Source organism: Vulpes vulpes, chromosome 2, assembly GCF_048418805.1.
Source record: "Vulpes vulpes isolate BD-2025 chromosome 2, VulVul3, whole genome shotgun sequence".
NCBI classification, from domain to species: Eukaryota; Metazoa; Chordata; class Mammalia; order Carnivora; family Canidae; genus Vulpes; species Vulpes vulpes.
The window spans coordinates 34,878,926-34,897,012 of record NC_132781.1 but is presented as its reverse complement, the minus strand read 5'-3'; the positions used below and the strand labels follow the sequence as shown (position 1 = coordinate 34,897,012).

Here is an 18,087-nt window from a genome sequence, read left to right as displayed (position 1 = left end):
AAATGCAACATTTAAAGAAGGTTTCAGGGGGCACCTGGGTGGTTCAGTCCACTGTAACTCTGACTCTTGGTTTTGGGTCAGGTTGTGATTTCATAGGTCATGGGACTGAGTCACACATTGGGATCTGCACTCAGCGGGAGTCTGTTTGAAGATTCTCTCTCCCCCCCTCCCCCACTCACACACATGCAATCTCTCTTTCTCTCTCTCTAAAATAGATGAATAAATATTTAAAAGAGAGAGTGAGAGATTCCAGAGGTACCTGGGTAGCTCAATCGATTAAGTGTCTGACACTGATCTCAGCTCAGGTTTTGATATTGGGGTTGTGAGTTCAGGTTCTGCATTAGGCCTGCATAGAACCAACTGAGATAAATAAATAAATAAATTTTTAAAAAGGAGATTTCAAAACCCCCCTCTCAATCATAACCAGAACAACTAGAGAGAAAATGAGTACAGGCATACAACTTGAATCATCAATGACCTTGTACATTCTGACCAACAGCAGGATGAACACTTATCAAGAACTCATGGGACATTTACCAAGATAAACCATATTCTAGGCCATAGAACAAATCTTAATACAGTTAAAATGATGTATGTCCTGTTAAGTATGTTTTATGACCCCAATTCAATTTAATTAGAAATCAAGGGCAGCCCAGGTGGCTCAGCGGTTTAGTAACGCCTTCAGCCCAGGGCGTGATCCTGGAGACCCAGGATCGAGTCCCACGTCCGGCTCCCTGCATGGAGCCTGTTTCTCCCTCTGCCTCTGTGTGTGTGTGTGTGTGTGTGTGTCTCATGAATAAATAAATAAAATTTAAAAAAATAATTAGAAATCAATAACAGAAATACTTAAATCCCCAGATATTTGGTAACTAAATAATACACTTCTAAATAATGCATTTGGAAAGAAAAAATCAGAAAAATTGAAAAGTATTTTGACTAGAGAGAATTTTTAGTACCAATAGCTTGTATTAGAAAAGAAGAAAGATCTTAAGTAATTGATCTCAACATACACCTTAAGATACTAGAAAAAAAAGAGTAGATTAAACCCAAAGTAAGTAGAAAACAAGAAATAATACATAATAGAATAAAAATCAACAAAACCAAAGAAAGCAATAGAGAGCCCCGCAGCCATGGCCACCGCCGCCGCTGGCTGCCCTGGGGCGCCCCTGTCCCCGGACGAATTGCTTCTGAAAGGCGATGCCGAGAAGACCAAAGAGGAGCTGGAGGAGGAAGACGACGAGGAGCTCGATGAGACCCTGTCGGAGAGACTGTGGGGTCTGACGGAGATGTTCCCAGAGAGGGTCCGGTCCGCGGCTGGAGCCACTTTTGATCTCTCCCTCTTTGTGGCTCAAAAAATGTACAGGTTTTCCAGGGCAGCCTTGTGGATTGGGACCACTTCCTTCATGATCCTGGTTCTTCCTGTTGTCTTTGAGACTGAGAAGTTGCAAATGGAGCAGCAGCAACTGCAGCAGAGGCGGATACTTTTAGGGCCTAACACAGGGCTCTCAGGAGGAATGCCAGGGGCTCTACCTTCACTTCCTGGAAAAATCTAGATTGCTACTGCTACTTGACTTGTCTTGGGACAAGTTTGAAAATTCAATAGTGTTTGAACTGCTGATTATTTGGATTCCTTTTTATTTTATTTTTTTAAAACTTTGTCACATTGATTTATCTAAACCTGGTGGGGAGAATTCTCCCCAGTGTCTCACGGAGACTCCTAACTTGCAACTGTGCCCTCCACGCCGTCCCATTTCTTCTGTTCTCACTCTTGCACTCATAGCAAGAGTGCACCAATGCAGACAGTTACTCCAGCTCTGGCCTTCCACCCCCTTTCTCACTAAATCACTTATGACGGGAGGATCTCACTATCCCATTGTGGCATAGGAATTGATGCCACTGGGAAGGAGGTACCCCTCACCATTTTTGTTTTTAAGCATGGAGATGTTGGGGAGGGACATGCACACAATATGAAACACATAATGCATTACAGCTGTAGTGTAAAGCAGCCACTGAATTTCTATGCTGGAAAGGAGGGAGGGCCGGGCAGCAGTTTCAACCACAGGATGGGGACTGTGGAGGACAGAGCAGCAGCTCATTTCCTCTGCCCATTTTGGCTATGAGAGACCTGTCTAAAAAAAGCGCTCACTTTTTGTATTTAAATATTAAAAATTATTCCAATGTGGAAAAAAAAGAAAGCAATAGAGAAAATCAATAATATCAAAAGCTGGTATTATATGAATGTCAATATAATTGATAAAACTTCTATCTACACTAATCAGGAAAAAACAGAGAGAAGACACGAATTGCTAATATCAGGAATAAAAGAGAGCACATTACTATAGATTCTGTATATACTGAAAGGAAATATTTTAATTTTATGTCCATAAATTTGGAAGCTTAAATTAATTGGGAAAAAAAATCCCTTGAATCAACCTACTAAAACTCAGTCAAGAAGAAATAGATAATCTGTGTACCTCTGTATCTATTGAAATTGAAACTGTTAAAAACACTCCTACTAAGAAAACTCCATTGTAAATCTTACCTAACACTTAAGGAATAAATAATATCAATTCTATACAAACTTCCAGAAAAGTGAAGAGTGCAGAATATCTCTCAACCATTCTGAGTTTGGCATTACCTTGACACCAAAGCCATCAAAGATATTATGAGAAAGGAAAACTATAGATTAATATTCCTCACAGACATATATGTAAAAATTATAAATAAAATTTTAGCCAATCAAATTCATCAATATGTGAAAAGAATAATACATGACAGTAAAGGAGGGTATATCCCAGGAATTCAAGGTAAGTTATCATTAAAAAATAAATCAGTTTAACAAACTAAAAAAGAAGACCCATATGATTCATCTGACAGATACAGAAAATGCATTGGGCAAAATCCCAGCAAACATTCCTAATAAAAACTCTCAGCAAATGGGAATACAAGAAAATTTCTTCAGGACACCTCTGTGGCTCAGTCGGTTAAACATCTGCCTTCAGCTCAGATCATGATCCCAGGATACTGAGCCCCACATGGAACCCCACATGATACCTGGCATGGGACTCAGTGGGGAGTCTGCTTCTCCCTCTGCTCATACTCTCCCCCACTCTCTCTCAAATAAATAAAATCTCTTTAAAAAAGAAAATTTCTTCAACTTATTAAAAGGCATTTACAAAAAATCCACATCCAACATCAAACTTAATGGTGAATGACTGAATGCTTTCTCCCTAGAATCAATAACAAGACAAGTTTGTTTCCTCTCACCATGCTGATTCAATATTGTACTGGAGGTATTTTTAAAAGATTTATTTATTTATTTTGGAGAAAGAGAGAGTGCAGGGGAGAGGGGCAGAAGGAGAGGGAGAGAGAGAATCTCAAGCAGACCCTACACTGAGCTTGTAGCCCAATGTTGGGCTTGATTTCATGACCCTGAGATCATGACCTGAGCCAAACTCAAGAGTAAGACACTTAAGTGACTGAGCCACACAGGTGCTCTTTGGCTGGAGGTTTTATCCAGTGCAATAAACAAGAAGAATTTAAAAGCCTCCAGTTGAAAAGGAAGTCTTTATTCATAGATGACATGGTCATTTGTGTAGAATATTTTGTGCAATATACAAAACTCTACTAGAATTAATAAATGAGTTTAGACAGATTGAAGGACACAAAATAAGTATACAAAAATCAATTATATTCTTATACACTAACAGCAAATATTCAGAAATTGAAATACAAACCGACAGTAGCAGAATGCCTGGGTGGCTCAGTGGTTGAGCATCTGTCTTTGGCTTGGGTCATGATTCCAGAGTCCTGGGATAGAGTCCCACAAGGGGCTCCCTGCATGGAGCCTGTTTCTCCCTCTACCTATGTCTCTGCCTCTCGCTCTGTATCTCTCATGAATAAATAAATAAAATCTTTTTAAAAAAAAAAACAGTAGCATAAAACTGTAAAATATTCAGAAATAAGTGTGACCGAAGATGAGCAAGACCTATACATGGAAACTACAAAACACTTGAAAGAATGAAGGATGAAGGAAGAACCAAATAATGGAGAAGTATGCCTTATTTATATGTGGATGATAATATTTTTAAGATGTTGGGCAGCCCGGGTGGCTCAGTGGTTTAGCACCACTTCAGTCCAGGGCCTGATCCTGGAGACCTTGGATAGAGTCCCATGGCAGGCTCCCTGCATGGAGCCTGCTTCTCCCTCTGCCTGTGTCTCTGCCTCTCTCTCTCTCTCTCTCTCTCTCTCTGTCCTTCATGAATAAATAAATAAAATCTTAAAAAATATATTTTTAAGATGTTAATTCTTCCAACTGCAATTTTTTTTTTTTTTTTTAGTAATCTCTACACCCAACATGGGGCTTGAAATCACAATCCCAGGATCAAGTGTCACATACTCCACCAACTGAGCAAGCCAGGTGCTCCCCACCAATTGAAATCTTTTTTTTTTAAGATTTTATTTATTTATTCATGAGACACACACACACACACACAGAGGCAGAGACACAGGAAGAGGGAGAAGCAGGCTCCATGCACGGAGCCCAATGTGGGACTCAATCCCGGGTCTCCAAGATCATACCTTCAAGGCAGTGCTAAACTGCTGAGCGACCTGGGCTGCCCACCAATTGCAATCTTAATAAAAATTCATGTGAGGGGATCCCTGGGTGGCCCTAGCGGTTTCGCACCTGCCTTTGGCCCAGGGCGCGATCCTGGAGACCCGGGATCGAATCCCACGTCGGGCTCCTGGTGCCTGGAGCCTGCTTCTCCCTCTGCCTGTGTCTCTGCCTGTGTGTGTGTGTGTGTGTGTGTGTGTGTGTGTGTGTATGTGTGTGACTATCATAAATAAATAAAAATTAAAAAAAAATTCATGTGAGCTTTTTTTGTTTAAATTGACAGGCTGATTCTAAAATTCATACAAAAATGTAAAGGACCTAGAATGGGTCAATTCAACTTTGATAAAGAACAAAGCTGGAGTATTAACATTAACTGATTGCAAGACAGTGTGGTATTGTAAAAATGGACAAATAAATCGATGGAAGAGAATAGAGAATCCAGAAATAGATCCACACATATACGGATAACTTATTTTTGACAAAGATGGTGATCCAGTGGGGAGGAGACATTCATTTCAACAAATGTGGCTGGAACAATTGGTTGTAAATTAATAAACTTGGACCCATATCTTGCACCATATACAAACATTACCTTAAAATGCATCATGGACCACAAACATCTAGAAAATATTGAGAAAAATCTCTGTAACCCGAGGTTAGGCAAAGATTTTTCAGATATGATACCAAAAGCATGATCCAAAAAAGAAAAATAGATAAATCTGACTTTATCAATATTTAAACCTTCTGTTCTTTGAAAATCACTGTTAAGAAAATAAAAAGACAAACCACAGACTGAAAGAAAATATTTGCAAAGCTTATAACTGATAAAGCACTTGAATCTAGAATACATAGAGAACTGTCAACACTCAATAACAAAACAAATAATACAATTTTTTTAATGGGCACACGATTTGAACAGATACTTCATCAAATAATGTATGTGAATGGCATGAAAACACATGAACAGACACTAAGCATTAAGGAGATGCAAATTAATATTTAATAAAATGCCACATACCTACTAAAATGGCTAAAATAAAAAGACTGACCACACCAAGTGTTGGCAAAAATGTAGAACTGTTGGTAGGAAAGTAAAATGGTATGATCACTTTGGAAAACAGTTTGGCAGTTTCTCAAAAAGTTTAAACATGCACTGATTATATTCTTCAGCCATTCCAATCCTAGGTATTTACCCAAGAGAAATGAAAGCATATATCCCTACAAAGACTTGTACATGAATGCTCCTAAGTAGGTTTATTTGTAATAGCCCCAAACTTGAAATAACCCAAATGTCCATTAACATGTGCACTAAAAAAAAAAAACAAAAAAAAAAAAAAACAATTTTGGCATGGTTATATAATGAGATACTACTCAGCAATAAAAGGGAATAACTACTGGGTTTTTTTTCCCTCTTCCAGAAATTAACTATTGTTCATACAACAACTGGTGAATTTCAAAATAATTATGCTAAGTTAAAGAAGCCAGACAAAAAAGAATGCATACTTACTATTCCAATCTTAGAAAATTCTAGAAAATGCATCTACAGTGACAAAAAACTAATCAGTCACTGTTGGTGGGTGTGTAGTGGAAAAATAAATGGGATGAAGGAACTACAAAGAGGCACCAAACACCTTTTTGAGGTGCTGGGTATGCACATCATCTTGTGTTGCTGGTTTCATGGGTTATAAATATATAAAAACTTGTCAATTGTATACTTTAAGTAGTTACGATTTATTGTATATTAACTGTGTATCAAATAATGAATAAAAAAGAAGTAAATGGAACAAAATTATTGAAGCACTAGAAGAAAATAAAAAATATTATCATAATCTTGGTAAGGAAGATCTTTAGCATACACTAAAGCTAGAAACTATCAATAAAAAACTAATAAAATTGACTGCATAATTGACCACACATTGACACATAAAACAAAATTTAAAAATACATTTTAACATATAATACGCAAAGGATTAATATAAATTTTTTAAGATTTTACTTATTTATTAGAGAAAGAGAAAACATGACCAAGGAGGAAGGATCAAGGGGAGAGGCAGCAGAGAGCCTCAGGTGGGGCTCGATTCAGGACCCTGAGATCATGACCTGAGCCAAAGGCAGATATTTAACCCACTGAGCTACCCAGGTGTCCCATCACAAAAGGTTAATGTCTTTACTAAAACTCTCTTACCAATCAGTAAGAAAAGATAGGAAAATAGAGGGAAAAGATGTATTTTTTAGTACTTCACAAATGAAAAAATCTAGAATTGTGAGTAAATAAGATGTATTACTCCAACAAATCTAATAATAAATATTAGAAATATGGATTATATAGAGTAGGTGAGGTATAGATGCTGTCATATACTGTTAGTGGCACTGTAAATTTGCATATTGATCAACATAACTCAGCAACTAGACAAGATATATAAAACTTAAAAATATCTAAATCCAATTAATTCCTTGGAATAAATTCTAAAAATTAACATTGTTTATAAAACAAATGTAATGTCGTTTATAAAAGCCTTGAACTGGAAACAACCTAAATAACCATCACTAGATTCATTAAGCTGTCTTTTACCTATAGGGAGTTAACTATGACCAGAATACTATGTTGTCATTAAAAATTATCAAGATCTATATGTACTGACCTGGAAAGTTTTCCATAACATAGAAAGTAAAAAAATGGAGTTTGCAAAATAGTATGCATAAATTAATTTTAAAACTTTTTTTTAATCCTGAAAAGATATACAGTAAAGTATTAACAATGGCTTTCTCTGAGAGGTAAGAATGGGTAGAATTTACAGTTTTGAGATTTTTGTATTGATTTTTACAATAAAAATATATTGTTTTTTTATTGCTTTTTAAGCGTGAAAAATCAGTAAAAGATTTCTGTTTTGGGATCCCTGGGTGGCACAGCGGTTTAGCGCCTGCCTTTGGCCCAGGGCGCTATCCTGGAGACCCAGGATCGAGTCCCACATCAGGCTCCTAGTGCATGGAGCCTGCTTCTCCCTCTGCCTATGTCTCTGCCTCTCTCTCTCTGTGTGTGACTATCATAAATAAATTTAAAAAAATTTTTTTTAAATAAAAAAAGATTTCTGTTTTATTTTTTTAAGTTTTCCGTTTTAGAAAAAAACCTGTTCTAAAAAAAAAAAAAAAAAAACCTGTTCTAATGTTTTTCAATAAGAATTTTATAAAAACTTTATGAATAAAATTCATTCCTACCTAGGTTTTAAAATGTTCTATTTTGTTCATTGAAAGCTTTTCAGAAAGAGTTTCTTCTATTGAAAGATCATGAACAATTTTCTCAAATTGTGATTTTTAAATATATATAAGCAAAGGTTCCTAACCAGTTTTGAGCATGAAAAGTATGAGATGCTGGACTTGTGTAACTAGTTCTGAGTAAAATACATCTATCATCACTTTGTGAGATGACTTCCCACTAAACAAACACCTGGGCTAAGAAAATTAATGGATAAACCAATATTGCAAGCCTGGGCTACATTCATATATATTGGATTAGTTTTCATTCACATCATTATTTCTTGTTGAAAAGTATTCCATTTAAATGATTTTAAAATTTGCTTTTCACAATATATTGTCACATTTAAATATACACTGAGAACACTCTGGATAATGTTATACAAAAGCTACAAAACCCTGTAATCATTTTTGAAAAGATAGTGTATAATCATCTGTGCTATGTATTTACACATGAAAACAAAGCACTATGAGGAACACCACTTATTAGAATAATGTGTCTCAATATTAACCATCTCAAATTTTTAAAAAAATCACCTTAGGGAATATTGGCAAGATCAAGGCATGATTAAACATAATAATATTATATATCAAATATGAATTGCCTCACTTCTCTGCACAAAATTTTATCATTGCTGCCCATGACAATTTGAACCAAAAAATCCAAACACATTATAAATCATGCACCCTCACACACACTCTCTTAAGCAAAAACACCTACCAGGTATACAATCAAATTAAAACTGTAGAAGAGATTTATTAGCTTGTAGATGTTCCTAATTATTTGAAAAACTTGTCTTATGTTAAATAGCAACATCATTCAAGGTGCATTTCAATCTTAGGTAAGGGGATCAAATCATCATAAAAGTGATCATAGACAGTGTTTATTAAAGCAACATTTCAGGGCAAAGTAAGTTTTTGGCAGGTATTGTGGGTTTTATTCTGTAATACACACAATAGTGTTCAACCTTTGTCACTATCTAGAAAGCTTACTATGTATAGGAGATACAATAATATAAAAGGTATACGGGCATGGGGCAGCACAGAGGGAATAGAGCTAAGATTTATTACCTTCAATTATTTTTGTTAAAATCTCTCCTCAGGGCACAGGCACATAATATATTGTACTTTCCATTACTTAGTGCAAATGTAAAACATATCTAAAAAACACATTTCATCGTTATAACATATTAAAATAACAAGTAGGATGTCATGATGTTAATTTGATAGATGGACTGTCATTTAACAATGTTGTATAACATTAGTTAACAGCAAATTAATATCATCATACTCAATTTTTCTTAACATCCAGATTGGGAAAAGTTTCCTAGTAAAGTATCATTGATTTGTTTACTACTTTAATGAGGCAAAATAGCTAGGTAAAAATATGCAAATGTCATCCACATATAATTCTAAAATAACTACTTTCAAAAAATTTTAAAACAAATGGTAGAATAACTTAAAAATTCTGATCTTTGCCACTTCCCCCCAACTTTATCCTTCACTTAAGGTATTGATTTTTTTTTGACAAGTTCACATGTACATTATGAACTGACTCATAAAAATTTTCAGCATATTGTACTAGGTGTATTATAACCGCCCTTACTATATATTAAGACCAGTATCTTTTCATCAACACAAGCTGTTAAGCAAACTCAAGTGACATAGTTAGATTCATGATTCGCCCATAGAAAAGAAAGCAAAAATAGAGTGACATAAATTTAATTTCATTACACTTTGGCATCTAAAGCCACGTATTATACTCCACTGACCGCAAATGACTTCTCTTATTGTAAAACAATCTTGATCTATACAATTCTAATAATGACATTTTCCACGTGGATATTAATTTTAGTTTAAAGTCATCATATTAAATAGTAATGTTTTCTGAAATAATTTTAACAATATTGGAGTAACATGAAAAAGTTGTTTCTTGTAATTTTATCTTCATTGATAATTTGTGTTTCCATGGTACTTTCTGTTAATATTTTTTATTTATCTAATGTACAAAGGGAAGGGGCAGAAGAGGAAGGAAAACTTCCAGCCCAATATCAGGGTTTGAATAAAAATATCAGCTTAACTTTATGTGGCTGGCTCTTGGAGCAAGAACAGGAAGAGTTGCAAAAACAGAGCTTTAAATCTTTAGCAGCTACATTCTAGAAAAACCTAAAACAGTTATGTTATAACATTAAAATAAATCTGTTATGTAAAAGGAATTGTGGTAATCATACTTTTTAGAAAAGAAGTTATAATTTCTTAATGAAAACAGAGAAGATCTGATTTCAGGAATGATAGTATAAAACTTTAGAAAGGGAAAAAAAGAAAGGGAATATACATGTTTTTTGTTTAAAACTTGTAAATTCTACCTCCTTTGAGAAGCCAACTCATTCCACATCAATACCTAGAATTTATTTCTCTAGTTGTCATTTATATGTTAATTTAATCACTTCCGTTGGATTTTACATTCTTTGAAAGCAGGAACCATGTCTGAAATTTCCCCATCATTCCCTTTACTGGCAGTTTAAGCATATAATATGTACTCAATAAATACTGGATTGTGAAATTCTAGCACTGTTTATCTGTTTAAAAAAAATCTAGATGTATTTTTTGCTCCCGAAGTCCAATACTATTAGGTAAGTCTGGATGCCTTTTTTTAATTATGACTTATTCTGAGTCTCATTTTTCCTTCTATTTCTATTTTATTTATTACTCCTGAATACTTTCATTTTTCTTTTACCTCCCACTACTAGAATATATATATATATATATATACATCCAAGTACACACACATACACACAAACACAATATCAACCATAAAATATTCTTATAAAAATTATATACTATAAAATATATTATTATTTTACATAATTGATTATTAGGGTTAGGGTTTTATACATAAATAATGAGTATATTTTGTTCTTACGTATTGCCTTAAAAGCAATCTAGAAAACTAAAGATGATTTTTTTAGGTTATCTTCAATTGATTTTTCCCCCTAAAATCAATGGTTCTCTCTTTTAATGGTTGGTCTACATTATCCCATAAGACAACAATAATTTCTCTCAAATGTCACATTTATTCCTCAAAATATTTAATTTTATTAATTTCTTGAAATTGTGTGGGTTTTTGCATTTGTCAGTTCCATTGGAAGAAAGTGATGGTTGTTACTGATAAAATAATATATTTAAAAAATCTTACTTGATTTCTTCTCATGGTTGTATTAACAATCTTAACTTCAATACTCTATAATCTAGCTATTTCTAGATTATTAATCTTCATATCTTTTTTGTGACTTATGATTATTTTACAAGAAAGGGGTATATTTAGTATAGTAATCAATACAGAGACCTAGAACTTAGTAAAACTTAGTAGAAAATCTAAATTCAATTGCTACCCTTCTTTTTTTTTAAGATTTTATTTATTTATTCATGAGAGACACAGAGAGAGAGGCAGAGACATAGGCAGAGGGAGAAGCAGGCTCCATGCAGAGAGCCCAACATGGGACTCGATTCTGGATCTCCAGGATCACACCCTGGGCCGAATTTGGTGCCAAACTGCTGGGCCACCGAGACTGCCCAATTCCTACCCTTCTAAAAATGAAAAGAGCATAACCCAGACCTCAGTTTCTATAAGATTAAAACACTGTCATTCATTCATTTTTCAAAGGAAATCTATTGTGTCAATTGGAAGTGATAGTAACAAAAGGAAAAATAAGATGTGGTAATGTGATATATACAACACAGGCATTATTATATTATCAAATATTTCACAGAAAATTGTGTTTTAGTAATTTGAATTATATTATGGATAAGCACATTGAGCACAGGCTATGGAAAGTCAGTATTAGGATTTCAGTTTCTGGCACTATGTGTGGCTGAAAAAAATAACTTTGTGATCTTTGTGTTAGCAAATTGCCAGGACATGGATATCATAAATACAACTTGGCTAATGATAAATAAAACCAGTTTTCAATGGGTAGAAAGTGCACATTTCAAGTACCCTGTGTTTGGCATTGACTTTGTGAAGTTTAAGTCTTTTTAAAATGTAAAACTGGAATCAGAACATTATTTTCATGATTCTGTATCAAATAAGTAACCAGTTATTATGGATCTTTAAACATATTTTTAAATCATATTTTTATTTATTTTCTTTTTAACTGAAGTATAGTTGACATACAATGTTACATTAGTTTTAGGTGTACAACATAGTGATTGGACAAATCTATATGTTATGGTATGCTCACCACAAGTGTAGCTACCATCTCTCACCAGACAATGCTGTTACAATATTATTGATACACCATATCCCCTATGCTATGTCTTTTATTCCCGTGACTTATTCATTCCAAAACTGGAAGCCTGTTTCTCCTACTCCCCTTCATCTTTTTAGCTCATCTACCCACCACCCCCTGGCAACCATTAGTTTATTGTCTGTATTTATGGGTCTGTTTCAGCTTTTTGTTTGTTGATTCATTTGTTTTGTTTTTTTAGATTTCACATACAAGTGAAATCATATGGTATTTGTCTTTCTCTGTCTGACTTATTTCACTTAACATAATACCCTCCGGGTTCATCCATCTTGTCACAAGGGCAAGATCTCATTCTTTTTTATGTATGAGTAATATTCCATTGTATATATACCAGATCTTTATCCATTCATCTGTGGATGGACACTGGGGTTGCCTCCATATCTTGGGTATTGTAAATAATGCTGAAATAAACATAGAGGTACATGTATCTTTTTGAATTAATGTTTTTGTATTCTTTGGATAAATACCCAGAAATTGAATTACTGGATCACATGATATTTCTATTTTTAATTTTTTAAAGGAACATCCATACTGTTTTCCACAGTGGCTCTACCAATTTACATTACCATCAACAATGTGTTCCTTTTTCTCCACATCCTCACCAACACTTGTTATTTCTTGTCATTTTGATAGCTACTCTGACAGGTATAAGGTGGAATCTCATTGTGGTTTTGATTTGCATTTCCCTGATGATGAGTGATGTTGAGTATCTTTTATGTGTCTGTTGGCCATCTGTATGTCTTCTTTGGGGAAATGTCTGTTCAGATTCTCTGCCCATTTTAATCAGATTATTTATTTGGTTTTTTTGCTGTTGAGTTGTGTGAGTTCTTCATGTATTTTGGACATTAACCCCTTATCAGATATATCATTTGTGAATATCTTCTCCCATTCAGTAGCTTGCCTTTTCATTTTGTCAATATTTTCCTTTGCTGTGGATATGTTTATTTTTGTTTCCCCCGCCTGAAGAAATAGAAAAATGTTGCTATAGCCAATGTCAAATAAATTATTCCCCATGTTTTTTTCTAGGAGTTTTATGGTTTCATACCTTATATTTAGCCCTTTAATAATTCATTTTGAGTTTATTTTTGTGTATGGTGTAAGAAAATGGTCCAATCTTTAAACCTATCTTCAGTGTAGATGTAGAAATTTAAAAATCTGCAACTCCCACAATAGACTTATCCAATGTGCTTGCCATTAATTTACTGATGACCTCTACATCAGAACTATCTTTCTAAACATCTCTTTATGTTTTATCACATACAAGTATTTGTAATTATAACAATTACAATAGGCAACCATGATATAATTAAATCTAATCTGACCTTATTCATAGCACAGCTCTTCAAAAACCTTTCAAATTATCTGAGTGATAAGAGTGTCATTATTATGCTAATGAGGTGGCTCAAGACAGGGCCCCAGATAGCTTCAGAATGAGGGCTAGTAACCAGAAAACCAACCACCATGATTAGAATGTTGGAACTTTCAGCCAGCCCATCCTTCAGGGAAAGGAAGTAAACAAGAGAGATCAATCACAGTGTCCTGTGATTTGATTTATCATGCCTATGTAATGAAACCATCTGACACACAAGTCCAGGGGAGCTTCCTGGTTGATGATCATATTGATATGCTGGTGGTACTCCATGACTGCACAGAGACAGAAGCTCCTGTACTCTGGGCTCTTTCAGATCTTGTTCTGTTTATATCTTCATGTGTTCATTTGTATCCTTCATAATAAAGTGGCAATCATAAGTACTAGCACCTTTCTGGATTCTGTGAGCCATTCGAGAATTATTAAACCTGAAGGTTGTGGGAAGCCCTGACTGAATCTGTAGTAGGCCAGACAGAATTGGAGGTGTTTTGGTGACACCCAAAACTTATGGGGGATCTCTGGGTGGCTCAGTGGTTGAGCGCAGCCTTCGGCCCAGGGCATGATCCTGGAGACCTGGGATCGAGTCCCACGTCAGGCTCCCTGCATGAAGCCTGCTTCTCCCTCTGCCTGTGTCTCTGCCTCTCTCTCTCTGTCTCTCATGAATAAATAAATAAAATCTTAAAAAAAAAAAAAAAAAGAATTGTAAACGTTTGGATTTCCCACCCTGTCCCCTGCAATATGTAAGCAATTTAAATAGTCTTTTTAAAAAATATGTCAGATGGGGATCCCTGGGTGGCGCAGTGGTTTGGCGCCTGCCTTTGGCCCAGGGCGCGATCCTGGAGACCCGGGATCGAATCCCACATCAGGCTCCCGGTGCATGGAGCCTGCTTCTCCCTCCGCCTGTGTCTCTGCCTCTCTCTCTCTCTCTGTGACTATCGTAAATAAATTAAAAAAAAAATTTAAAATAAATAAATAAATAAATAAATAAATAAATAAATAAATAAAAAATATGTCAGAGTGATGTGTCAGCCATTTTCCAGTATCTTGTTCTAAATGTTATTTTCATTTTAAATAACAAAACAAATAAATAACAATTAAAAAAACAATGACCTACTAATATAAATACAAAATGCACATAATATGAGTGTGAGAGCCATCATACATATATTTAATAGTCTTTATTAAAATGGATTTCATAGGGATCCCTGGGTGGCGCAGCGGTTTGGCGCCTGCCTTTGGCCCAGGGTGCGATCCTGGAGACCTAGGATGGAATCCCACATCAGGCTCCCGGTGCATGGAGCCTGCTTCTCCCTCTGCCTATGTCTCTGCCTCTCTCTCTCTCTCTCTCTCTCTCTCTCTCTCTCTCTCTGTGACTATCATAAATAAATAAAACTAAAAAAAATAAATAAATAAAATGGATTTCATAGAGGTCAAAATTGAAACCCAATAGACTGTGATTTAATGGGAAAGCAAGACTTAAAATATCAGAAGCCCAAAGCATTAGAAATTTACAAATATAAAATATACTGCAATTGGAACTTTCTGTTTCATAAATGTCTTTGTAAAAGTATCTATTACACAATGCTACTTCTGCCATTTAAAATAAAATTTACATTAAACCCTAGATAAAAGTACACTGCTAATTTCTGATTTTGCAGTAAAAGATGAACAGCCTTGAAAAAGACTCGGTTACAAATTAAGAGAGCCCTTATATATAAGACTATACCAAGAGTTAAAAATCTTTGTTAGTATTAGTGAATGCAATGTGTTTTAAAGAATTATCAATTTTGAATACTGATGAGAAACAGATGAAGTACACAATAAAATTGCCACAAGTGCTAAGTAAAAGTCTTAGTCACTATTTTTACCAACAGTTAATAGTCCATAGTTCCAAACCATTTGTTAAATTTACTTACTAGAAACTGAGGAATGTGGACAGTTACATATAAAATAGACATGCTAAAGATTCAGGAAAAAAATTGTCAATTTCCTTATGACACCATGCATTTCACAATTAAAATAATTCATCTTTTGGTAAAATCTGAAAAATACATTTTCCAGCACACCTTATCCACTTATCATAGTATAGAAAAATAAGTGGATTTCAATTTGGTGATTTAACCTATAGCTTTAAATCTTTAATAAACAAACTTGAAATTCCAAAATTTAATAATGAAAAACCCATAACTGAAATGATGTCAACCCTGGATATGAATCTCTTACCAATACGATGAAAGCCCCACTTGTAGAGCTGCACTTCTGGTCAGCAGCTGCATTTTTGTTTTAATAAAAGGAGAAAGGGTGCCAGTACGCCAATGCGATCCAAGACATGGTTGCTACATAAGCAGAGGGATTAATTGCTTTTCCAGAAAGCTGAAGAAAGCTCTCCTTCCACTGTCCCATCAGGATCAGCTTCCATAAAATGAGTGTAATAAGATAATGTATTACATACGCCAGTAACTCCTACCAGCAGTATTCAGCTGAACAAAGCCATCCATATTTATATCAATCAATAAAAACTTCATTGCTACATATATTTCAGACATCACATTTTAGCTATGTCTTTAAGGTGCAGATAAGGTAGGCTACAAAGAAGCTAAAGTGTGTTTCCTTATTCTCTAAAAGGTGTGTCCTCCTTTCCTCTACTATCTTCCTTAGCTAATGAGAGGAAGAAAAAAAAACATATATTAGACTAGATTGAAAAATGATGCTATCAATATGATGACTATATGATTCACAAAAGTAAGAACTACAATATTTTAATTAGTACCAAAATGGTCACACTAATCATAATTTCATGATTAATGAGATTTGGAGAAATCATTTGATAATTCCATATATAGTTATGAGAAAGTACAATTAGATTGTGATATACCTTGATGATTTCATACTACCTTTGGAAATGAATATAAAAGAGAAAGTTATTTCTAAATTTAAGAATAGCAGAGGGAGCATGACAAAGGTCACACTCCAATGAGAAAAAGAACTCTTTTCTTCTGGTTCTACAGTCTGGAGCTTATCCACTAAATCATTTGGATTTCCAAACCACAACCTAAATGTACCCTCTCATGGCTATATATGGAATAACCAAATGATCTCTCCAAAATCCATCAATCATTTTGGAAACTATAAGAGAGCCTAAAAACCATAGATTTAAGTTTATTTCATAGGTACAAAAGTTCTGAGATGATTTTTAAAATTCTTGCCCATTTATGAAAATGACAGATTGTATTATATTAGAAACTGAAGGCTTCCCTTGGAGTTTTGTGCTACTTTTCTTTTTTTAATAAAAAGATGGATCTCTCTGTTAAGGAGAACAAATTGATAATTGTCTTCTAATGAAATCTAAATCAAACTTAACACAATGGTTGCTGTTTGTTAAAATGATATGAAGAATAACTTAGGTCTCTGTTTCAAATTAGGGAAGAAACAAAAATAAAGTTATATTAAACTAAAATTTTTTAAGAGTGCATGCCTTCTTAACACCTGTGTCTGTGTGTGTCTGTGTGTCTGTGTGTATACCGTTGAAAATAGGTAAAAAGCAGAAATCTCTACTTTTCCTCAGAAATATTCTATGATGGCTTTAGGAACAATAAATGTATAATGATATTCTTTTTGAAGCCAGCCATCAGCTGCTCAAGATGTTTGAACAATATCAAAACAGCATTTTCTAAACTCTTAATAAAATTATTTTTTGTTGTAGTCTTTACCTAATCTGAGAAAAAAACATACAATACTATCATCCTCTATTATGATGCCCCTGATGATTTCCAAATGTTCTTTTGCTATGCAGCAGAAGTATATGATTTCTGATCCAGATGCTTTAAAAAGCAATTCTAACAAAGAAACTTAATCTGAGCTGAACTTGGCACAGATTCTAAAAACCTATAGGATGATGTTTTGGAAGCTGCTCAAACAAAAGCTGAAACAGAAATATGCATCCACAATCATATATCCCTGGCTGGTAGTAATAAATGAAGGATACAGACTTTTTCCATAAGTGTGGGTGAATAGAAGTTAATGCTATAAAATACAGTGTAAGTATCAAAACAGTATTTGAGACTGATGCTCCTTTTTGAAAGCCAAAACATCCATTTAATTCACAAGAAGGCATAAATCAAAGAAAGAAAGATTATGCTTATTTTTCTGAAAGCTATGCAGAAACTTTAGTCTTATCTTAAGTAAAAAAATTATTTTTATTGGCATGGAGTAAAATTATAGCATGATGGTCTAAAGTATTAACACAGAGAGATGATGGCACTCTAAGCCAACTTCTTTCAGTGAACATATAATAAGTTGGGTACAAAAGTTCTGAGACTTTTTCTGGAGCCCAAGAGGAATGAAAGAGAGTGAGACAGAAGAAATTATTTGAAGAGATAATACCTGAGAATTTTCTAAAACTCACAAAATATATCAGCCACACATTCAAGAAGTACTAATATCCCAGGAGCAATAAATAAAAGGTAAAGTGTGATAGGAGCATCATAATACAAGTGCTAAAACCAAAGACAAAAAGAAAATCTTAGAAGTAGAGAAAAAAAGGA

General features: G+C 34.4%; 1 protein-coding gene across 1 annotated transcript; it reads left to right on the top strand.

The window, feature by feature from the left end:
- The first annotated feature begins 1,130 nt into the window (after positions 1-1,130).
- On the top strand, positions 1,131-1,629 carry LOC112918084 (mitochondrial import receptor subunit TOM22 homolog). The gene has a single exon (XM_025996242.2). The coding sequence runs from the start codon at positions 1,131-1,133 to the stop codon at positions 1,551-1,553; it is 423 nt and encodes a 140-aa protein (XP_025852027.1). The 3' UTR covers positions 1,554-1,629.
- The last annotated feature ends 16,458 nt before the right edge of the window (positions 1,630-18,087 follow it).

Bases quoted from the DNA above. Each gene is read 5' to 3' on its own strand.
- LOC112918084 (XM_025996242.2), top strand. From the start codon at position 1,131: ATGGCCACCGCCGCCGCTGGCTGCCCTGGGGCGCCCCTGTCCCCGGAC.